Source organism: Podarcis raffonei, chromosome 1, assembly GCF_027172205.1.
Source record: "Podarcis raffonei isolate rPodRaf1 chromosome 1, rPodRaf1.pri, whole genome shotgun sequence".
NCBI lineage: Eukaryota > Metazoa > Chordata > Lepidosauria > Squamata > Lacertidae > Podarcis > Podarcis raffonei.
The window spans coordinates 30,571,886-30,597,443 of NC_070602.1; the positions used below are offsets into that span (position 1 = coordinate 30,571,886).

Sequence of the window (25,558 nt, forward strand, 5' to 3'; positions counted from 1 at the left end):
CTGGCGCCTCCAGTTAAAAGGATCACGTAGCAGATGGCGGAGAAGACCTCTGCCTAAGATCCTGGAGAGCAGTTGACAAGAGTGGACAATCCTGGGGTAGATGAACCAATGGACACCAGTGTATAGCAGCTTGGTATGTTCATACAATGTATCTCTGAAAACACCAGAGACCCACACTGCAGGGTAAATGCCTATGTGGCTGCTGCACCCTCTTTAAAATTAAATGGATGGATTTGTGCTCCAGTGGGAGGAGTATACAGATCCCAAGAAAGAAAGAAAGAAAGAAAGAAAGAAAGAAAGAAAAGCAAAAGGCTGTCTGTGAAGATTGAGGGATAGCCTGACTTTTATGACAAACTACCAGATACTACCCAGAGTAATGTTCTTGCAGTCATGTGGCAAAGCATATGAGCTCAGACAGCAAATAGAAGATGATCGGGATTATCTCTGTCTTGATGTTGGCATCCATCTGTCTCAAGGGACAATGGAGTGCACCTCTGGGGGTGAAGTCAAACTGCTGAATTAGCAGCACTGAAGTAACCTCCCTGGGGCGCAAGCCTGGACAGTGTATATGGAGGTCCTGGGCTGCCCAGATAACAAGACCCTCCCCCCTCAGTCTTGCTGGTGTGGTCCAAAGGAAAACACAGCGATATATTTGTCACCAGCTTGGCTGCAGGAGTTGCCAGAAGGAGGCATACAAGGCGCCATCCAACTGCCCTAGAGATTCCACTCCGGATTTGTGTAGGATTTACTCCTTAGAATTTTCTTCTCCCAAAAAATCCCTGGTTTAGGTTTAGGATCAGAGTTTTCCATCTCCTAGGTGGGCTGCCTTATCTCTATTCTATTTATGTGACAATTCAGACTGCTGGGCTTCAAGTGACAAGAAGCTTCCTCAGGCTTTGCCTACATACATGGCTCTGTGTTTTGTGAATAAGGCTGTCTCTCAGGACAGCGAGAGTGAAATTTGCTATATTTCCCCCCCCCCAGGCAAATATTTATAGTTCTATGCAAGTACCTGCCTGTGTCCACCCAGCTCAGTTCTATCTACATTGACTGGCAGTTACTCTCAAGGATTTCAGAAGAGATCTTTGCCAGTCCTACCTGGAGATGCCAGGGATTGAACCTGTGACTTTCTGCACGCAAAGCATGTACTCTGCCGCTGAGCCAGTAGCCCTTCCCCAAGCTGCCTACAAGGAGCATCCAGCCCACCAGAACGTGTTGATTATCTGCAGCTCTGGATAGTTCACACTAGACTTGGTTTCACTGCATTCTAATTTTGAATTTGAATAGTGGATTTCATTTTTCTTTTTCAATGCCAGACATTTTGGCCACCCTGGTATGATGAAATACTCCATAAACACTGCATTTCCATTTCCAGTGAACTAGCCCTTGAGCAGCTGAGCTCTAAAGTATGCACCTCCTCTGGTTTTAAGAAGCTGGCCATCCCTGACTTGTTCTGATTCTGAAAGTGGTTCCAGAATCATACATTCCTCAGGAAACTGGCTGGCAAAGCTCTACTGTGATCCTTTACTCCACTGCCTGAAATGAAAGGGTGATGGCGCCTTGGCAGTGAACGGGCTGCTTCCAATTTTATCCACAACTGTGCTTTTCTAACTAAGCATTTGACTGTTTCCAGCTCTGTCCAGTATGCAGCCCAGGCTGAAATGAATATTCAAGAGCTGGAAAGGCGCCCTGCCTGTGGAGCCTGGGGTCCAGGACTGGGTCTTTTAAAAAAATGTGTTTCCCCTTATAGCCCTCTCCCAGTTCCAAAGTGCACAGGTCCCATCTTCCTATCCGCTCTGCATCCCTGCAGGCTTCCCTGACCCTGGCGGAGGAAGTGCTGGTCCATCTGCAGCAGGGCAAGGGTTAGCCCAGACTCTTGACAAGAGGGCTGTTTGGAGCAACCCACACAGTGGGATTTCTTTCTAATTGGCTGCCTGGTGAAGGGGCTGAATGAAACCGAGACTGAAGCCAGAGCCAAGCTAAAGCAAGAGACTGTGACAGCTTGGACAGTCTCTGCAGAGTTGTGCTTTCCAGCTCCCCAACCACTCAAGGACCTGTTGCCTTCAACGGAGCAGCTTTCAGCTCACAGGAACTTGGATAAAGAGGAACCAGAGCACTGGAGGTGCCATCTTTATGCCAAACAGCACAGAGATACTCTGTGGCCACCTCCTCAGTGCCGTTGCACAGGAAGGCCGGTCAATGCTCATGGAAGATTTGCATAAGCTTATTTCACAGCAGAGGCTCTGGCTGAGCAGGCCACAAAAGAACGACAGAGAAATAAAAAGTGGTGAAAGGTAAGCTGGAAACAAATCTAACTCCTGAATCTGTAAGGATCTGGTGGCCTATCAAAGGTTTTGCATACTCAGTCAAGTCCCTTTTAGGAGCTGGTTCTTGCACAGAGAAACCTGCCTTTTAAGTACTGTACCACTTTCTGAGCGCAGTAAGCTCAGCAGCTATTCAGAAAACATAGATTGAAGGTATTACTTGGGACCCCTTCAAGCAACCCATTTAGTATGGCAAGTTCTGCAGCATACACTGAATATCGTACTTGCTTGAAATTGGCAGCCAGCCAAGGCCAAACTGATTTCACTATGGGCTGTTAACTCACATTTTGCCAGGCTAAAAAGGCTTAATGCAATTAAGAAACCAGAGGATCAGAATCATGAAATCAAGAGGAAATACCAAGAATGATAAGGCGCCAAGAACATTAAACTAAGTAAGGCTTATTTCTTTTAGGTAAGGCTTCTGAGTACGGCGTATTTCTTTCAGGTAAAGCCTCTGTCTTTTAACTTACTCATCTTGTTCATTGGAAAAAACACACAAAATAGAACCCTGTATGATATTTTTTTTAAAAGATCTAAATGTGCAGAAAAAAGGGCATTATTATCCTGCATTATTACTTGGGGAACCTCTTGCCCGCAAGTCAGATTATGTCTGCCAGGCATCTTAATTTGGTCTGCCAGGCCATTTTCCAGAGCCACATCAACTTGCCCCATACCTGCTGCCATATGATAGCAGGGGTCGGGTAGGTAAAGCCTTAGCTATAAAGGAACAATTGGGAGCCTTAGGACGCCCACCTGATTGTTCCACTGTAAGCAGTTTTTGCACCGGACACCTCTTAAATTTGCCTCCAAATGCAGTCCCCACTGGGACTGGTTCCACTTGGAAGCTCCCAAATGAAGTCAGTCCCTTCATTTGACAATAATATTTGCAGCTATGGTTTGAATTCAAGCAGTGGCTGCAAGAATCGGGAGTGCACTTAGATTACACTTCAAATTCTTTGAAACTTAAGGAAGATGTCAGGTGATTGACAGCTGGGCGGCCCTGCCCACCTGTCAAAAGTGGCCCACCTCTCGGATCAAGTTCTCTACCCCTGTGTTATCAGATATAGGGCTGGTAAAGCTTTAGCAATAAAGAGCTGTTTGGCAGCTCAAAAGTTACACTTAGAGGTTTCACAAGTACAGCATTTAAAAATCAGCCTTATTCTTTGCTAGAGGTTTTAGTGAAAACATATAGAACCTATTCCTGTTAAATCTAATAAACATTTCTCAAGGGCGAATTACCTTCATAAATTAGTTCCCTACAGATTAATCCACATAGTTCAGATAAGAGTATACAGAGAACAGTACAAGATGCATATCATCAGAGATGCTGATCAAATACAATAAATCCCCCCCCCATTTAGTTTCATTTCATTTAGAAGCATTTGCTTCCAAAATCTTTATAGTAACTCACGCAGGTACTCCCTGAAACCACTGGCCCTGCCAAACAGTCCGCCTCAGGCAACCCTTGGCCTGTTGACCAGTAACTGTATCCCCAGTGTTCCCAATTGTTGTCATATGAAAATTCACAAGTTTCTGAAGGCAGAAGAAGAGATGCCTGATGGACTGCATCTCAGCTTGAGAAATGAGTCTCTATGGATGGGAAATTTCAACATGGGAATTTCTTTAGCTGAAATCCCTCAGCCTAGTTCCCACATACTCAAATAGTGATGCTAGACTCTAGAAAGAAGCCACATGAGAAGCAGGGAACAATGCTGCAGAGAGAGTAAAAAGAAATTGGTGGATTGATTTTCCCTGGGAATCCTACAACTCTGAAAAACACTGACCTAGTTTGTTCTCAGGAATTATCCAAAGCCCTAAAATAATGCTCTCTGCTGTGCTGTGCCACGCTATGTTCCCATTTATTGACCTGCCATTTTCAATAAGCAGCATGGGAACTCCTCCAAGTATAATCCTAGTTAGTTGCTGTATCCAAAGAATGCAAGAATGCACACCTCTAGAGCTGTGTACATACAAAACTATATAAGAGCAGAGCATGTAGAAAAGTGAGATTTTGAAGGCCAGCTCTCTAGGTCCTCCCTGTTTTGTGCACAGCACTATGAGAGGCTTTAAAAGCAAAGGAAGTGAGCTAAGTTTTATATTTCAACAGAAGAAAACTTCAGCCAGACACAATTCTAATTTCTCTGCTGCTGCAAAACTTTGTTTTACTGAATGCTGTTACCTTCTGCATCACGTTTAGGGAATTTTAAACAGGCAAATGGAAGAAGGTATCTGATTGAAGATGAAGTTAAGTGAAAGAAATTGGTCTCATTTAGCACATGACAGGATTCATCTGTGTTCTCGAGTCCACTGAGGTAGCATCATGGGCGTTTCATATTCATGAGCTGCTGCGACACTGTGTCCCCGCATTTACAAAGCACCGTGTTCAGCAAATTCTGTCCCTGTGGACACCCCATGCATTTCATGGTCTTGTCAGAGAGACATCAAACACGCCAGTAACCAAATACCAGAAAATGGCTTTAATTAGTGCATCTCAATTCGATAATTTTTCCCTCTAAATAGAAAAAGGAGGAATAAAAATAGAGAAGTGGAAAGCAACAGGCTAGAGTCTTCAAAAAAGGCAAGGAACAAGGAATGGAGGCAGCTTCTGTGGAACACACAAACAAGATTGAGTTCTCTCTCCTTTGAGGGTAATAAGCAAACCAATGAGGCATGTATAGTTGCCCCGGCCTCTCTGGACCACTGGCCAGGGCCTAGATGGTGGAGGGTTACAATTTACTCTTCCAGCATCAGGTCACACTACCCATTGGTGATGCCATTCACAGAGAAGTGGGTTTCAAACCTTGTCATTAAAAGGAAAGTCATAGCCCTAAAAAATATGGCGATACCAAGGAAAAACAAAAAAGGGGGCTGTCCAACTTCCTGAAAGCATTTACGAACAGCTGCAACTGTGCCAACATGCTGACTACAGCCAGATATTATCTAAGAAGTTTTAGGATGATCTCATCACCATCATAGCCCTTGCCCTATGCTGTGTAGTGCCAAAGAACACCACTTTATAAAGGTCATAATTTTAGGAGAAAACAAAAGCAAGCTTTTGCATTTTATTGTCTCTTAAATCATCTAAACCTTGATATTTGGTTGCCTGTTCTGATTTGGGGTGGAGGAGACAAGGAAGCAGCAAACACACACCCCCTGCAGCAAGGTTGACTTCCCTTCCACTATACAGTATAATAAAATAATTGTTGCACTATTGCCTCTGCGTTGAGAATATTCCAGAGAGAGAGAGAGAAAATGTGGGTGAACTCACTTTGAATGACTTCTTGGCTATCCTTTTAAATAGATTTGTAGAGTTGGAAAGGACCTCAAGGGTCATCTCACCACTTGGTAGTTACCTGGGTCTTCTTTTTTCCCTTTCTCAAACATGGGGGCAACATTTGTGCGCCTCCCGTCCATAGGGCAGTCAACATCTAGTCATTTAGAATCATTCATACTGAACATTAATATAAGATCATAAGAAGGGAGCCCTGCTCAGCAGCCTGAAGGCTGGATGCTCCCCACTCAGCCATTCGCTCCAGAAAGACACCATGTTCAATGGCACTAAAAGCCGCTGAGATTCAGTAGGGTCACATTCTTCTGTTTCTCTTCTGACACAGTATCTGTGCTAAACCTGGCCTGAATCCTGACTGAAATGTATAAAAAAAAATTCAGTTTAAGAGAGTCTGAATCTGGTTGGCCACACCTTGGCCAGGAAGGGACATACGCCACTGGGCTAAAATGATGGGTACCTTCTAGGTCCTAGGGAAGGCTTCTTCAGGAGCAGTTTTGCTAATGTCCCTTGCAGGTACCTGAAGATCACCCCCATCTCTTAAAGAGACATTGATCACCTTCCTGAGGGCACTTGGTAACCTTGGGCCAGTCATGGCCTCTCAGCCTAACAGGGTTGTTGTGGGGATTAAATGGAGAGGGGAAGACCCATGGATGCTACCTTGAGCTGCTCCTTGGAGAAAAGGTGGGATCTAAAATCAATCAATCAATCAACCAACTGAGACTCATCCAACGACAAGATTGCATTCCATATATTTCACTAGATTCACCTGCTGTAAAAGGTGGAGTTGAAGTCCTGGAGGATGCAATTATTCTTAAAATGCCTCACAAACATATCACAGTGGGCTTTGGATGGTTGTGCCACATCCCACAGTTCAGCAGGTAAAAGGTTCTGGACCTTTTCAGAGACTTTTACATACTGGCTGGTTTGTGTTTGCGCATGATTGGTGGACAGTGGCAGGGTTGTTGCGGGAATCCATGCTGTTTTTCTGTTGTAGTTTTTTTCCTGCTGTTTTCCGCCTTCTCTCCTAGGCTGAGCATGAATTTGGCTATATGGTCATTCCACTGGTGCAGCTGCCATGTATCTCTTGTCCCAACATGAAGTAGTGTATACAGGATCACTCTGCTCATGCTTCTGTGCCAAATAGTTGTGCATGTTAAAGGCTCAGATTCTGGAACCAGTTAATTCCCCACCCCACCCCTAGCAACTCTGCCTTAATAAACAAATATGTGAAAATTTGTGATTGGCCATTTGCACATCGTACTGATAACAACTGTGGAATGTAACTGCCTGTAGATGCTAAAAAAGAAAATACACGGAACGGATTTCAGTTGTCCTCATATTAATTGTATAAATGTTGCCTGAGGGCGTGATGCAAAGATTACATCTGTAGATGCCATAAATTATTACTTTCTGGAGAAGCTAGTTCTGAGCTGTAGGTAACAAAAAGCAATTTCTCATCTATCACCAAGTGATATACACAAATTGGTCCAAACAGGAACAACAGCTGGAGCACCGGAGAACAGGATGCTGTACTAATATAACTAAATGCAATATTTCTGAAGCCAAAAATGTGTCTATACTCTCAAATACAGTATCATTTACCTTACAAAAGATAGGATACCAGTTTGAAAAAAATGAATAATGAAGCTGCTACTGAAGTGCCTATAAACCAAAAATCAAAATAAAAGTATATCCCCATTAATTAAAACAACACCAGAAAATGTCAACAAATGCCATCAATGCAAAAAATGCAATAAAATGCCATTAAAAGACTAAAAGGTATGCTTTAAAAATAAATGAATTTTTGTTTAATTTTAATTATGTGAAACAACAAAGATTATATTTTCCTGCAATTAAATCAAGCTGTATACTCATACAAGCCAATATATCAGCAAAATCCTGGACTGTAGTATGCTAATGTACAAAATATGCCTGGAATTCACTGTCATAGAACAAATTCTAAAAAATAATTTTCAAAAGTCCCAATCTTTATTTTGTTAGACTCTAATATAAGTAGGTATCTTTAGCATTTGTGCTGTGTCCCAAATGTTTTTGGTTCCAAAAAACCCCCAAAAACAACCAACTGAGGAAAACATCTCTGATGCACTGGATATGAATAACTGAATCAGAAGCTTCTTCGAATTCCATTTTTTAAAATGAAAGGCAATGAATGAGGTAAGGCATCAGTTGTTTATTGTCACAGTGGAAAAAGGTAAGCAATTGGGGGGAAAGGTAAGCCCTGTGGAAATTTTAAAAATTGTTCAAATCTCTGAAACAGATTGTGAGTTAGCAGAAAGCACTCACAGAGCTGAAAGAATGACTGAGAAACTAAGTGATTAAATTGATTTTTAATTAAGAGCAAAGTCTTGGAAAAAAATAATTCCAACTAAACAGACAAAGCATTGGGATTTTAAAACGCGCATTACCACAAGACAAGCAAAATAAGGGGCAAGAAATAAACTATGATGTATTAGTGCACCTTCTTGAGTATCTGAACTCATATTGTAATTCAGCCCCAAAACATCTGTGTTGCCAAACCAGAAAAGGATGGGAGAAATCGTCATAGGAACGCAAAAGCTCCATGCAGAGAACAAACCTAAGAGATCAAATCGCCATGTTGTGAGTGTGGAAACACCAAGAGTCCAGAACTCAGTGCTCATTCATCTGCTGCATCCCACACCCTGCCTGCAACTCAACTTAGGTTCACTGCCATCATTCAGCCCCTTTAAGCAGGTTTCTCATTGTGCATTATAGATTTACTTCAATTGACTCGTGCCAAAATCAACACGGATTGACTCAAAACTGCACTTTTAAGTTGCTACTGTAATTTGGTCCTGTGAATTGACTCGAAGAGAGACGAAAAAGAAATGTGGCTATACTCCTGACTGCCAGAATAGCAATGGTGGAAATGAACAAATGGAGCTGCAGCTGTCTTGACCATTTTGATCGTAAGCAATCAAAAGGCCTTACTCATTAAGTTCATTGATCTTATTCCCATTGGTTTACAACTGGATCGTGCCTGTTGCCTTCAGTATCTGTGTTCTATTTGTATTTAAGACATACTGAACTCCACTCTGCAACATTTTGTTGCAGGTCCAACTTGTTCAGACATGTTACGTTGCCCAGTACTAGATCATACCAATGTTGTGTTATAGACTTCCTCACTAGAATGTGGCACTAACTGCCTTTGGTGATAGGGGAATTGGTGAGATGGACCATTTATCTGACCTAGGAATGCTGTTATTAACGCTTCTCCTTGTTCATCTGTGTGTCATTTCATGCTCAGCACAACTACTTGGCTTGCTCCATCCTTTCAAAATATGCATATATGTGACATTGTAATTCTTGCCCACGTTTATTTTCAAAAGACAAAACTCAAGAGGCAATCATTATTATACAGTTTTATCCTACAGTTTAGTCTTTTGCACATTGGGTAGAGTGCACAGGGTATGGAAGAAATAGAAAACTTCCTTCTGTAATGCCAGTTTGGTGATTTTTGCCTTAATATGAGGCAAGAAAGAAGTTTCTTATAAGCCTCTCATTGAATTATGTTAGGGAGCAGGTATGTCTGATTCTATTTAATCCCTTTCATGCTCCACTGCAAAAACAAGACAAACTACATTTCTTTTATGCTAAATTCCTTAGGGTTTTTTTTATTTAAAAAATCTTATATATATTTATTAAAAAATGCAGCTTTGATCGGTAGCACTCATGACATTTCCACATCCAGAAACTCCTCAGAAGCCCCTCCCTCCCTGCACATGAGGCCACCACAGCTGACAGCCAACTGGGTTTGATCACAGCCACTTGGAATCGGATTTTCATAAGACAGACGAAGAGCCTAACTGCTGCTTTCTTTCTCACTCCTATCAGATGAGAAACTGGGGGGGGGGGAGCAGGTCCTGAGGGAACAACGCTACAATCAAGGGCTATGCGGTTCTCTTGCTGTCCCTCTACAGCTGCAATTTTCAAAGAAGCATGCCTCAGGCACTTTCAAATGATGGTGTCTCAATTCTGTAATCATATTTCAAGAGCTTTTTCTTAAAGGGTCTTTTAGGTAAACCTAGTCCGTCAACTACACTTATGGACTCAACAATCACAGCTGCCAATAGGACTGTATATTTAGGGTTTCGCAGAATTGTGCCAGGAAAGCACTGCGTGCCAAAAGCCCGTTCTGAAGCAGGCACGCTTTTCATTGCCCATCACCATTATTCCAACAGTGTGCATTGTACGACTTTGGCCTTTCCAGGGAAACACTAAGCCCCTCTGTAAAGAAAGGGACTCCGAAAGAGCAGCACCACACTAATGTCTGGTGCCTACACACTATGTCTTCATTGCATGTATGTATTTAATAAATTTGTATCTTGGTTTTCAAGACAAGTTTTCTCAAAGTGGGTTACAGCCGCTATCTATTCCCTTTGATCATCCTTAGGTCAAGGAAGGTAGCAGCTCTCTTTGTAAGTATCCTCACTGCTTGCCTCTCTGGTGACATTCTTTGATCTCTTAACTACTGTTTAATGCTATTACAAGCCCATCCTGCTGTCCGAACTACAGTCCTCGCTAAACAGAATGCCATGTTTAGAACAGTGTGGGCCAAAGCTTTGGGGGCAATCCAAAGTCATGCACATGCCCTAGTAGAAATTTGTGGCTGGCCAAATTCAAGGGTGCAAAAATAATTGTCACCTGACCTGATTGTTCCTTAGTCCATCCATTTTGTTCCTTGCTCACTTCCCATCTTAATTTCACCAATGCTCGGTGTTCTTCCTACACAGTTCTTTCCAATGCCCCCAGCTCTATACCTCAGGATCTTAATTCTACCAAAAGTCTCATTGCTTAGCCATACTGCTCTGCTCCCCTCCAAAGCTTGGACTCTGTTATTTGCAAAGAACTCTCATAGTTTATGACTCAAGGGCTCCTATCCGCCTTGAGATCTCAATTTTTAAGATTAGTGAAAGGAGCTATAATACTTGACTGTGTATTTTTAAGGACTGATTCAGCTTGTAGTGGCCTGTTCTGAGCTCTGCTGTAAACCAGACCCAAATCCCAAACTTGCTACTTATTAGTAAGGCATTTGTCAGTAGGGCAGGCTGCAGTTACAGGAGACAGAATAGGGACTGCAATCAGGTAGTTAGTTAAGGCACAGACAAAATCTGCCCCAAGGCACTGGTATGCCAGAGAAAGGAGTCAACCTTTTGCATCCGCCTCAACACCAGTCGTCATTGCCAATTTGTTCCAAAAGAGGAGGCACAACAGGGCATGAAGGCAGCTAAGGTAGCAGCTCTGCTGAAGCTAAGCAGATCTGGGTCTGTGTAATAATACCTGGATGGTAGTCTGCCTTTGAACCCTAAAAATGCCTCATAGAGTTCTATGATTGAAAGAAATGTAATAATATATCCTAACCACAAGCTCAATTCTTGAAGAGCTGGTCTTTATATAGGCAAAATGACACTATCCATGCATAAGATGGTGCATGGTATCAGCAGACTTGGGTGGAAATCCAGTTTTCAGAAGTACAGCAAAATATTTACAGTGGGGGGCTTGTGTGTGTGTGTGTGTGTGTATCCAAAATCACCCCAATGAGGACTAAGCGTCCTGAAAGACTTGGGGAGGAAAGAGGAAAACCAAGTGGGAGGAGAAATGGGTTGAGTATCTTAGAACTGTAGAGTTGGAAGGGACCCTGATCCAACCCCCTCCAATGCAGGAATCCTGGGGTGGACTTGAACCACCAACCTTCTGGTAACAGCCAAACACACTCGCCTGTTGTGCCACTGGGGCATGGCCAACTAAGTGGAACACTGAAAACACTCTACAGTGCAACATTTTGTCACAGACGCCATGTGTAAATACATATAAGAAAAATGTTGCAAAGAAATTTATAGACTCATCAGGGACATTAAATCTGCCTCCCCCCCTCCCAATACCTGACACACAGATTGATGTCATGGGGGGAGTTTTGCTTCTATCCTAACCCTGTTCCCAGGCACAGTGCTTTAATTGCTTCTGGAGATGTGAGTGGCCACCGTTGACTTCTGAAAAATAACAAAATGGCTGCATTGGGGCAAAACACCACTCACACGAGGTACCAGGCCTGCCTGCCCATAATTACGTTCCTGGGGTCAACTGAGCCCCAAACAACAGAATCCCTTTTCTTTCTTTCTACTTTTTTTTTTAAAAAGGCATTCTCTTGGCGCTATTTCTCAAAAAGCATATAAGAGAGTGGGACACTTGTGAAATCAATGAAGCCGGATATTACAGGGAATCAGAGGGAAGAGTCTGGAAAAAAAGGAAGAACAACCTCTAGTGATGTCCAGAACTACCTGCACAGGAACTGACCACTTACCTGCAGTTACAAAAAGAAGGGAAATAAAAGCAAAATACTGGGTTCAACCCCCAGAGAAGGGTCAGGGACCACCCCTTTCAAAAGCCTTGTTTTTCCCCCTTATGTAGGTCTACAGAGCTGCCTGAGCTTAGAAGAAGCACCTAGCTCTGGGAAGGAAACGCTCAACAGATAGCACTTTTCCAATTCACCTAACAGCCTGGCATCTTCCATCTCATCCAGCTCTATTACTGTGCTGAGCTCAGCCACTTCTGCTTATTTTCCCTGTTGACACGGATAGAAAATTGAGCAATTACCCTTAAATGCCTCTCTCTCAATTCACCCAGATTGCTACATACACAATATTAAGCCCCCAATTGCCCCTGGCCAAAAGTGGTTCAACCAGGCCTGTCCTTTAGGAATTAAACAATTTTTGTTGCTTGCAAGAGTTTATTATTCCTAAGGTTGTCACTATATTAAATCCTATTAAAGCAGACTTCCCATGGTGCAGTAAGCCACAGACCTTCTCTTTGAGTCTCAAAGCAAGAGGACTTGGACAGAAACAAGGCAAAAGTAGCAGAGGTATGCTGCCTACTGACTTAGCACACATTGCTTAGGTACATTCATACTTACACACATGCCTGAGCACACAAAGAAGCAAAGTATTGACTAGATCAGTCAGTAGAGCATGAGATTCTTAATCTCAGGGTTGTGGGTTCAAGCCCCACATTGGGCAACAAATTCCTTGCATTGCAGGGAGATGGACTAGATGACCCTCGTGGTCCCTTCCAACTCTACAATTTGATGCTTCTATGAAGACTGTTTGCCTTCATTTTTTCATGTGTGCAGACTTCCCTAGTGAATCCCAGTATCTGGGACAGAATTTGTATTTCTGAGAATCTTTGATTTTTAAGAAAGTTAATTTCTAGTTTTCATGACTATGGAAGCACATTAGAAAATGCATTAGTAAATTCTGCAGAAGTGGAAATAACAGGTTAAGAATATGGCATGTAAGTCAGTTTAATTTGTATGAACAATCTTATATTGTTCCAAGCTCTGAATCTTGGTATTCTTGGCCCAGTGTTTTATTACTAAAAATAAGTGCTGGAAAATATTTATGTGCCACTAGAAGTATGCTATGCTCTCTGAACACAGAAAATATCCAGACCCCAACCAAAGAGTTACATTCTTAGTGAAGAAGACAGGAAAGAATTATGCCACCCATGAAGTATACCTGCCTGTGTGGACCACTGACTCCACTGCATGTATTGGCAGTTTCACTTCACTGGTTGTGTGAGCTGGTTCTTGCACCTCTCAAGTAACAAATGTCACCCCATTGTTTTGTTTGTGAATGAGCACATATTGATCCGTTCCTCATCCCGTATGTGAAATTCCCTTCTCTTTGTAGGCAATATTGGGTGATTTTATTCTTGTGTTTGTGGACATTAACCCTGCAGGTCACTTCTCACGTGGACTGAGATTTAGTCATTTCAAGTTAAACGTAGCACCTACTGGCAGAAAACATGTCCTTGCCTGCCAGGTTTCCTGCTGCCCTTGTAAATGTTTCCCTACACAAGCACCTTGAGCATTTCCCCACTTGTTTCTCTTGGCTGATAAAACTGTTCCTAGATGCTGGAAGCCCACAGCAAACCAGGCATAGCAGAAGCCCAGTCAGGAAGCTGTGGGAAACCACAGTTGCTATTAGAAGAAAAACAGCAGCAGGAACATTGCAGGGCTGCACCTGCCCATCCTTTGCAGGCAGGCAGGATGCCAAATGGGCCAGACTCTTTATTTCCAGAGGTATTTTTGTAAGACTTCTCAGTATTGTTCTTGAGGTGTGTGAAAGGCTTGCCTTGAGGAGGCAAATGCGGGTGTTCAACAGGCATAGGAACAGTAAGCAGTACAGATAAATGGGAAATATCCAAGTTCTAGAGACAATTTCTGCCTTATTTAATGCCAAAGCTAAACCCTTCAATTAATTCCCCATTTCCTGCCCCTAGGCTCTGATGCTACTGGTCTCTATCACATTTTCTCCAGTTCTGCAGCAAAGGCACATTTCCTGTAGCTGCTTCCTGTCTTCAACATTCTGGATACTTTTAGGCAGGTGTTTACTCTGGAATAAATACGCTTTATTTGCTCACTTTTTAGGTGGCAACCAAAAGTCTTCATCAACCAAAAGTGAATCTGATGCTGGTTCAGTGATTCTGAAGGATTTGGTCTGAGCGAAAAAGTATTAATTTCACTTATATGCTCATCTTTTCCTGAATCAGTGATGACTGACCAGGAGCGGAGCATGCTGTTGCTCTCAGATCCTATTTTGCAGCTTCCCATAGACATCTGGTTGACCAAAGTGAGAACAGGATGCTGGACCAATCAGGCCCCTGGCCTGATCCAGCAGGCTCTTCTTATGTCCTTTTGTTTTCTACGCTGCGGTAAAATGTTTTGTGTTTTGCTGTACGCTGCCTCTGCAAGTACATTGGGAAGGAAAGAGGGGAAGAAGGAGGATGCTAAATGATCTCTTCCCCTCCCAAACAGTTCCACAAATGGAACATGCCTGCACATACACAAAAAGCATTAAGGCCCTGGTAGCGCAAAAAGTCACTTGCTATGCCTCTTGCGCCTTATAGTAGAAGAAATACCCTTTATCTTACACATATATCTTAAATTCACTTGATACCTCTGCTAGGGGAGATTCTATTCATCTTAATCTTAACTGAAAAGGCTTCTGGAACACAGATACAGACACCTTAGAGCTTCTCCAAACAATCTATTTATTGAGCATTCATCCTGGTTTGGTTGCAAGGTTGCATACTTGCATACACCTTCCTTTTAATCATATGCTCATTCCACCCTTTTCAATAGCCTTTAATTTTTCTAACCACAAAACGTCCATATATTTTTTGAACATGGATTTGTTACATAAGGAGCAGGCTTGTTTTCTCCAGCTCTGAAGGGTAGGACATGAACCAATGGATTCAAGCTACAAGAAAGGAGATTCTGGCTCAACATCAGGAAAAGCTTTCTGACGGTAAGAGAATGCTTGAGTTAAGATTCCTGCATTGCAGGGGGTTAGACTAGATGACCCTCTGTGTCCCTTCAAATTCAATGATTCTATGATTCTAAGGGTAACAAGGCCCTTTAATCCATTTCATTTGTGCAAAGCTAAATTTTCTGCTGATCTCCTAAAATCCTATTAAAAAAATTCAGTTAGGAATGCAGGCTCTTACCTTCTTCTTCATCCTCTGCCTCTAAACTCTGCTGTCTCAGGCGATGGCTAGAAGAAACCAGAGACAGAAGACAATCTTAGAGGCATAACTATAAAACAATATCTCCTGAAGTCCTATTTCACTCTACTGTCTGCTTCCTCTGAAGAAAAACAGAATAGGGCAAGGTGATATGAGGGGCTGGAAGAGAAGGTGGAAATCGTGAAAATTCCCTCTGCTAAGTTCCACTCACAAAAGTGTTAACTAGAGAAAAAAAGAGTTTTCTGAAAGTGGAGGGACAGAATTGGATGCAGGCCCTGTGAATGATGAGGGAGGCAATCTTGGTATCTGTTTCAAATACATCATCACTGAACTGACAGTGGCAGTAGAGACAATGTGATGTCCAAACTCAGAACATTGGGAATGACAGGTTTTGGGGTTTTATTTTGCAAATCATGCCTTCATAATCTAAAGATTTGGGAAGTCTTGAGAAGTCAGGCTAAACTATTCCTTCTGAGCACTTAAAGAAAAATATGTTCCAATCTTCACTGAGCAAAGCTGACTAAACGTTGGTCATGTCTGCATTAGCAAAAAACTAGGAAGGTCTACTGCCACAGACAAAAAATAAAATACAAAGATGTCACATTTGGCTGATTCTGTTGATATATATACAGAAATGTGGTGGATGGTGAAGCAAGAAACGTACTCTTCCACTTCTTGTTCTGTCGGTCTCTTTTTCGACCTGAAAGACAAGAAAAGGCCATTGCTGAAAGGAGTACAGGAATATTTGCAAGGAAGCAGCAGTAGAGAAATGGGCTTTCAACAACTCTTTTGAAATCTCTCCTAAGGAAAAGTTTATTTCAATGTAATCCTGGTAAAAGATGATGATGATACTAATTTTTTATTATTTCTACCCCACCCATCTGGGTGGGTTTCCCAACCACTCTGGGTGGCTTTCAACAGAACATTAAAAACAGAATAAAACTTCAAATATTAAAAACTTCCCTAAGCAGGGCTGCCTTCAGATGTCTTCTAAAAGTCGGATAGTTAGTATTTTAGTTGATGAGGGCATCTAGATATAATTCAGGATGCTCATAAAACCTAAATGGAAGCCTGTCAACTAAAGTCTGACTTTTTGTAGTGCCCTCTATGCAGCAAGTTTTAAAAAGCAAGGGGGAAAGTGTGGAACTTCCTCCACTTCGAAGGCCCAACAAGGCCTTTCATGTGGTGATGATGATGAAGCAGCAACAGCAGTGGTGGCTACCAAATTGGATGACTTTAAAAGAGGATTAAACAAACTCATGGAGCATAAGACGATCAGTAACTACTAGCCATGATGACTGTCTTCTTCGTAAGTAGAACTATTTATAAGTACCAAATTGGCCTAGGAGTTAAATATGTTAAATTGCATAACATTATGGATAGAAGATAATATGAAAAGAAAGAAATATGTTAATTGCTTAAGCTAATTTTATTTGAAAGTAGTATTGGAAAACTGCTACAATGATTTATATGGAAACTCAGCTGGGGGATTTGAGGAAGTCATTTAACAATGATAACAAAATTGGGATTTCAACAGCTAGGATAAACGTTTGTTTCTTTGTTTTATATTGTAATGTTTTTCTTTTTTGTTTGTTATAAAGTTGGAAAACTAATAAAAAAAATGGGGGGGGGGATAAATGATGACTGTCTTCTATCTCCACTGTCAGAGGCAGCAGAGTTGTGAATACCAGTTTCTAGAAACCCCCGGTGGGGAGAGTGCTCTTGTATTCAAATCCTGCTTGTGGGCTTCCCATAGGTATTTGGTTGGCCACTGTGAAAACAATGCTGGACTAGATGGGCCTTAGTGTGTTCCAGCAGAAGTCTTCTTAAGTTCTTAAGAAACAGCAGATGCACAAATGACTCATGCAGCCTTCTTTCACACTTGTGTCAAATGCAAACTTACACATTTCCCCAGCAGGGAAAATGCATGCATTTCACTGCATGGAGGAAATACACAAGTTTATGTGTTGCACTTTGGACTAAAGGGATATAAAGAGGTTGTGCAAGTCATGCCTCACATCTAGACGTTGCTGTTCTTCTGTAACATTTGAAAGCTGCTCTTTTTAAAAAAGCAATGTCCTTTGTATGGGTGGGGGGGAGTGCTAAGTAATGGAAGGCAGTCATTGAGCATGTTCTGAGATACAGTATTCTAAAATTTATATACTGAAAACATAAATAGATGGAGTGAGTGGGTTAAAACTCAAATCAAATGATGGGCTGCTGAACAAAAAGGAATTAACCATTGTACAAGGAGTGTCACAACAAAATTGCGGCAAAACAGGGTTCTCTGTTGCCCATAAAACTGCCCCTGAACATTAGCCCAAAGCAACAGCAAATTTAAAAGCATAGAATCTGCAATCCTTATAGGAAGATTATGCCAGACTAGTGACAGGTACAAACACTTGAGAGAGGAGGCTCTCCCGGCTGTCCCTAGTTCATAAACAAAGAATTTGCTATTTAACCTAGCTGCCTTACATGGCCCTGGAAAAGGCTGGACCAGACGCCTTGTGGTTCAGGCAAAATCTGGCTGAATTACCCAGAGTTCATCATGGTAATAATGTGAAGTTGGAAGGAGAAGGCAGGGCGACAAGGGGGCGGGGGAGATGGCAGGCTGCTCTTTCGTTCGTTCTCCACCCCAGCAAGCCCAGAACTAATTCAGATCCGATTAGGGATGCTTGTTCAATATTCAAAATGTAAAACATGGAGGTTGCTGAACCAGCACTTTGAAAAGTTAATTAAATGCCAGGTTTCTTTTTAGCAGATACTCCATCACTTACTGATTGCTTTGACTATTTCACAGGATGAAGTTTTTTAACTCTGTGTACTGGGAAATACTCTTTTCTCATTTCCTAGAGTGGGGGCACAGCATGACCAAGAACAAAACAGGGCTTTCCTTTACATGTTCTGCCCGCAAGGAAGGATTGCCACCAAAAAATCAAGAGGCAGTACTTTAAAGGGCTTGGAAATATCTGTCTCCTTAGCTTTTATAGAATCAGGCACTGTCTCTAAGTGGCAAATGTTATCAAATGTGGCCACAACTGCCACTATTTCTTGTTAATGTGAGATAGTATGGCACAGGACTCATTTTCTTACACCTCAGAACTTCTAACTAGGGTGGCCGTGTGTTCTGCTTTACGGAAAACAGTTCTTGGTTTGGAGGGCTGTCAAAGGACAGTCATCTGTTCAAAGGCATCCTCTGATGGGCTTTCTAGTCCAAGACTAGTTTAAAGATGAAGGACCATAAGAAGGAAGATCATGAGGGGCCTTGAAGTTGTCCCTCAACAACTAGAACCTAGAGAGAAGTGGTGGTACATGACCCCAGTCAAACTTGCTAAGATTTACCACTTGCCTGACAATAAGTGTTGGAAATGTAAAGAGAATGAAGGTACATTCTTTCACCTCTGGTGGACGTGCCCAAAGATTAAGGCCTTCTGGGAGAAGATATATAATGAAATAAAAAAGGTATTTAAATACACCTTTCTGAAGAAACCAGAGGCCTTTCTCCTGGGTATGGTCGGCCAGTTGGTGCTAAAGAAGGACAGGACATTTTTTATGTATGCTACAACAGCAGCAAGAATACTCATCGCAAAGTATTGGAAGACAGAAGAACTACCCACCGTGGAAGAATGGCAGATGAAAGTTATAGACTATATGAGACTGGCAGAGATGACCGGCAGAATCCGAGACCAGGGAAAAGAGACGGCGGAAGAAGATTGGAAGAAATTTAAAGACTATCTTAAGAAACATTGTAAAATTGTTGAATGCTAAGACGTTGTGGATTTGGAAAATATGAGGTTGTATGCTGTAACCATTATGCAATATGAAAAGAAAGGTTAAAATTATTTATTAGAAATTAGGGAGGGATTTGTTGATCAAAATTAATTAGGGATTGGAATGCAGTAAGGGGAGGTATGAGGAGGTCGGGAAAATAAGTTTTATGAAAAAAAGGGATTGAAATTATACATGTGGTGTTTTTTGTGTTTTGTGTGTGCTTATGTTTTTGTTTTTTGTTGTGATTTGTGTCTTTATAATGTGTGAAAAGCTAATAAATATCTTATAAAAAAAAGAGAGAGAGAGAGAAGCGTGAGCAGGCACAGAGTCCACCTGGCCACAATCTTTTCTAGTACGGTAAGATTATTTTACTTCAGTTTAAATTATAGTGATTATTTCTAAATTTCCATCTATAGGTCTAAATTAGCGTGTATTAGAATGTTATAATATTCTGAACTTTGTAATCTGGCCTGAGATTGCTTATGATGAAGGGCAGAACACAAATCCTGTCAATAAATAAAGGAAAAATAAAAATGAACAGTTTACAGTGTCACGTGTTAGTCACTGTGTGAACACACAAGAGAACCAGCCGGCAGAATGCTGATGGTAGAATGTCGGGTTTGAACACAGGGAACCCCAGTTCAAAGGTCTTTTCAGAAATAAAGCCCAGCTTTTGAAAAGGATCTCCCAGCCTAACCTTTCTCAGGAGGTAAACAATCGGGAACAGGGATGACCTAACCTGAGGCTTTGGGATAGGGGAGGGAAGCAACACGGATGAATACAACACCTGGTTCTGTCAAGCCTGTCAGAGGATATACTTTTCAAATAGGAATAGCTTCTCTAAAGACATTCATGTACACCACTGATGCTTCCCCTCTTCTCTTTCCCCCTAAGCTACACACCAGATTTTGGGCAAGGAGGCAATTCTCCTCCATAAGTGCCAGTGTCTCAGAGGTTAAGTGCTGAAGGGTGAAAGGCAGCACTAATGTAGACATCATCTCTGCTAAAATGTTTCTCTCCTATTTAATGGAATACTGTGGAGATTTAATGGAGATAAAATAGCCAGGTTCCAAGAAGAGCAAGGATGTTATATTCATGCACGATGACAATGTTCAGTGGTTAATTAGACACCGTTAACCTGTTTTAACAGGGGACATAAGTGGGACAAATGTGGGCAAATGCCCTTGATGTTTTGTAATATCCGTAGCTCAACGCCGGCCCTAGTTATTCTTCCTTGCTGTGGTACAGTATAGTACATACAGCTGAGCACCAGGAGGTCAGCCTATTGTACAGGCATGCAACATAAAATGAATAAATTGCATATGAGTGGTGAAGCTGGTAAAGAACAGGGAAATAACATAAGCTGCTCTGATAATATATTGGATATGGGAGCATGTAGTCGAAGAGTGATTGGAGACCATCAATGAGACAAGTTTTCCAGAAAATTCCGAATTACACATTTGTAAGTTGCATAAGTAGTTTGCATCGAAAACTTTTCAGTTTGCATCAGGGAATTTTCTGATGCCCCCGATGAATGATCTAATTTTAGAATGTTTTACTTGTATTTGGTAAAAAAAAAGGTAAAAACTTCGAAACAGTTAATCTTGCAATCCATTCTTTGTTACAAATGAATTTATGAAATGGATTTTTTTCCACAGAAAATTAAAATGCAGGGAAATTTCCCATGCCACATTACAGGGCAATATATGAAACAGAATGATTAGGCAGAGAAATCTATGATTAGGCAGAGAAATCTGAACACACTGAAGGAAATCACCTTCATCTTCCTGAAACCTACTCCTTTACCAGCCATTACTACTTGCAAGTATTATGTTCAGAATATACACTTCTGAGAAAATACCTGCTGACACTAACAGTTCTCTCTAAGAAGGTAAACAATATCATGCTGGAACCTTGTTTTCTTTGCAGAAGTAAGTTCATCCTGTCACCCTTGACTGGATGTGGTCAAAAACAAGACACAATCAGGCAGAATATTTGCTTCAGAGAGAGGCAAAACAAGGTGAATGACCCATGAGATTATAACTCAGGTGAGCAACACATGAATAGCTCTGAGGTTTGGTAAAAGCAAAAGGTGCGTTAGGAAAATGGAATGAGTTGAGTGTTTGCACAGCAGTCAATTCTGCCTTCCTCTTTCCTACCAGACCTGTATTCTTTAGACTGGGAGGCCATACTATCGTCTGACTCTGTCACAGCCCCCAGTCCACTTTGGTTAACCCTCAATGCTCAATTTATCCATAGAGGAATGCAATAAATATTGATGGGGCCGAACTTAGTAGAACAGAGACTGCCAAGGCTGCAACTGCATTGGAGTTTGTGCATATTTGTTTGCAAAGTTTGCCCCCTTCTGACTAAACTTACAACAGCATTTCCATTTAATTCCCTGACCAGCACTTCTCTGCTTTAAATTCCTCACAGCTTTGCTCCCCCCACGTGAAAAAAAAGACTGTGGATATACATATGGTGTAACATGCAGTTCGCCCCCCCCGCCCCCAGGCAGAAAAATACAAAGAGATCTCATGTTTTCTGGACTTTCATTCAATCATCCCCGCCCAGTGTTCAACTGCCCGTTCAGTTAAAAGACTCCCCTCAATAATTATATCTGTCTGTCTTCTGTTCAACTTCATGAGCAGCTGAGCCATTATGCCTCTGCATTCAAGAAATGATCTCGATCTCCAAAAAAATTAATTTCAGCAATAATTCTGGAAACCACAGGTGACTGTCCTGAACCCTGCGACAAGCAGTGTTGTACTCAAAGAGTCATGTTACTTTGAAAACTCCAAAAACAGAAGGCCAATGTAGACACACAGGAAGTACAGTGCCTATTTTTTTTACTTCTGGAGAGTGACATACGCAGGCAGAGTGACCCAGTAGTGCTAGTTGTGAGGGATGGGGATCGACAGAGCTCTGCAGGGAGCCAAGGACTGGAATATCAAAGATGCTGTAGGTCCAGATGCAGAAGCTCTGTCATCACAGCTGAAGGGGATGTTTCAGCATGGCAGTGAACATACTTCCTAGCCTGTCTATGCCATTTCTCTTTTATGAATGACCCGCAAAACGAAAGCCCCTTGAAGACGCCCTCTTGCTAGAAGAACAGAAGGGAAAGGAAAGTACTGATGTTCACAGACATTTTATTCTTGAAGAGCAGATTCATCAAAGGGAAAACAGAGCAATTTGTTAGGCTTGTAGCATTCAAAATCTCTCCGCTTCCAAACAAAGCTGCTGAAAACACGGGGAGCTTTCGCAGATTGCCACTGGCTCAAGGGACGGAGAAAGGACAGAATTTTACTTCTTGCGTAAACAGGAATGCAGCACTTTGCAAGGCCAAGTTTTCAGTCCTTATGATATGGTCTTGTGGACCGAATCTGCCAGAGACTCAAACTACAGAATCAGGACAGAATATCCATTGGCTAAGAGCAGCAACTACTACTGCTTTTACCTGGATTATAGTTTTTAGCTCCAAGACATATCTGCTAAAAACTATAAATCTGTGATCAATGTAAAGTGAATGATTCTCCTTTTTTGTACAGACTACTCCAATTAGGGGAGAAAACCGATTTTAGTGCAGTGCTGAAGACCCAGCTGCAACTTGCCTAAATTACATGGAGTTGTCTATAACATGTATGTTTTAGTAGGGTTGTCATGAATTTTCTCCAGTGTTGATTTTGGAAGTAAAACAGCAGTTTGGGTGGAATAGTCTTTTCCCTATAAGATACTTCAAATGTGTGAATATTCCCTTTTTAAAAAAATCCTACTTTACTGGATTTTACACAGACTCTGAAAACATTTATTATTTCAAAACTGCTTTTTCATATGTGGTGCTGTATTGTTTTAACTTGTTGTTTTAATGCTCTAATGCCGTAATGTTTTGGTTTTATATTGTGCTATTAATATAGTGTATATTATAGTTTTGGTGAAAGCTATATTTTGTCTTGAAAGGCAACACATACATTTTTTAAAAATCATCATCATCATATTGAGGACTATTGTTTTCTATGTCTGCTTCTGCTCCCTCAACCCCACCCTGGGATCACATAGTGAGCAGGAGGAAGTGGATTTAATTATGTGACTGCATCACTAACACAACTGAAAGTGGGAAACATGTTTCCTGGATTAACCACATTGGTGACCCTAGCCAATCAAGATTATATAGCAAGCAGGATCATGTCGCTATGCTACATAGCCAATCAGATTTGACTACAGGATATCAATGAGAGTGAGATCAAGTGAGAGCAAGATGAAATCTTCACAAGGTAAAATAATTTCCCCGCCCTAGAATTGCCAATGGTATTTGTGAAAATCTGGGGGAAATTCCAGCTCCGTCCTTATTAGCACCAGCACGGTGTGCACTTCAGCCATATTCCACCCAGCAAAATCTCTGATCCTGGGAATGGTTATGCTAGTATATATCACTTCCAGGGTCCTTTGTCAGAGGGCAGTGACAGCAGCAAAATTCAACGAAGTACAAAGCAGCCAACTTTCTGACATTTGCAACTTTATTCTTTTTCACAAAGGAGATTTATGATGAAACAAAAAATATTCACAGTATAAACAAAATGATAATTAGTGGCATAGCAGCCTCCAACATTAGCACATTTACTGGATACAATTCAGATCCCAACTCTCTCAGTATTAAGCTATACATCAGATGCTGCGTTAAAGCTCATAAAAAATTATACCACTCACCTACAAATGTAACATCCCTGATACATCAGACCAAAGACTTATGTAGTCAAGCATCTTGTTCTCCCAACGGCCAACCCGATGTTCTGGGAAACCCACAAGTAAGCCCTATGTGCCAAAGCCCTCCCCTTCAGCACTCTCTCGCTCATCTTCTCCAGCAACTGGTATTCAAAGGCATCCTGCCTCTTATACTGGAAATAACAAACAGCCATTGGTAGCCTTATCTCCATTAACCTATTTTAAAGCCACATAAAGTCACTGCATCTTGTAAAGAATTAACAGCATTACAGTTTATTGTGTGAAGCATTTCAATTTGTCTATTCCTGGGGTCCCAAATGTGGTGCCTTTGGGCACCATAATGTCCTTAGTCACCTGCGAAGGCCCTGTGCCCTTACCAATTGTATTTTATTTTTCTAACGGAGAGTTTTTCTGACTTTGGTGTGGTGGGTTGTCAGCTTTTTTGCCTGTGTTTTCTTTGGGGGTTTTGGAGAAGGCTCTGAGCATCGCCCATTTTTCTTCTCTGAAATGCCTCTTTTTGGGTGTTAATGTGTCTCCAGGCCCCAAAGGCTGGGAATACCTTGTCCACCCAGAATCTTCCACCATTCAGCATCATTGGATCACTGAGAGGGGGAGGGGAAACCTCTCCTTATCTTTTCTCTGAACCATGCATTGTTTTATACACCTCAATCATGTCCTCTCTTTTTCACCTTTTTCCAAAGCTAAAGAGCCCCCAAAATAACCTTCTGTCCTACTCCATACACTTTATCACGTTGGTTGCCATTTTCTGCACCTTTTCCATCTTTACTTACTCTACTTAGAAAACAATGTCTCAAAATGATCAGGTCTTATAAGAAAAAAGCAGAGTAACAAAACCCTACCACCCTGCCCCCGTTTTGTAAAAATCCTGTTCTTCCAGCTTTTCTGGATAAAAAGTAGAAAAGCAACAACCAATTGTGATTACCCACACACCCCTAGGATTAACAGAACAAATAAACCCAGAGAACAGAACACTAAATTGACCCTGTAGCCACCTTTGTACAGGTAGCAGATCCTTAAGGTAAGTTTTCTGCTTCCCTCTTCGTCTTTGCTTTTTTTACTAGGTCTCGACATAAGAATTGGCTGTGAAAAGGCAAGGAGAGAACCACCCCAGCAATGACACTGAAGGAGAAGAGGACAGGAGCCAGTTAGCATTCCTGGAACATCCACTCTATAAAAAGAAGAAAAAAAATCCAAACCCACACGCTGTAGCTCTCCCGCCATCTTGATGCCCTTGATGCGTGCTGATGGCATGGAGGCGGCTGGCACCAGAACAGCCCAAGAGAAGGAACGAGAGGCCAATGGAGATTTATGTGAGGAGAGTGAGATGGACAAGGTAAAATTGTCAGGAGGAGTTGTTAGAAAGTAAAATATATTGTGACAATTCCACTCCTGCCGTTCATCAATAAACTGACAGATCATTTAGTGTCAATTAGGTGTGATAGATGGACAAGTCCCCATGATCCCGGGCCAAAATTAATGGCTGGGAGGGAGAGGGTGATTGAAAATGACGGCTGACATTGAGAAGAAAGTCCTGAAGGTCCCCAAGGGGCCATTACTTGCCTCATTCCCTTGCAGATCAATGCAGGGACAAACCCAAAAACAGACACTTCGAGACAAAACTTAATCAGACTTCCTTTCCTTCCTTCCAAGTTCTGCTCGCTCACTCTGCTTCCTGTCCCCCCCCCCGCCTCTCCCGGTCCCTGAGCAAGGACATCAACAGGTGGAAGCGTATAGGGAAAGGCTTTCATCTAAAGGTAGTTAAGATTCAGGAGCCATGGCAGTGCCACCAGCAAGCCCCCTTCTTAGACTATGGGCTGGTTCAAACACCCATAGGGGACATTTATTGGCGCCCTCCCATTTAAAATGTTGAATG

At 41.9% G+C, this 25,558-nt stretch overlaps 1 protein-coding gene across 1 annotated transcript in view; it reads right to left on the minus strand.

The window, feature by feature from the left end:
* IFT43 (intraflagellar transport 43) overlaps positions 1-25,558 on the minus strand; it is a 44,108-nt gene that overhangs the window by 3,278 nt on the left and 15,272 nt on the right. The window contains exons 4-5 of the mRNA XM_053378898.1: positions 15,839-15,874; positions 15,157-15,203 (exon numbers count right to left, since the gene is read on the minus strand). Coding sequence (XP_053234873.1) covers positions 15,157-15,203; positions 15,839-15,874 — 83 coding nt within the window. The remainder of the gene's footprint in view (positions 1-15,156; positions 15,204-15,838; positions 15,875-25,558) is intronic.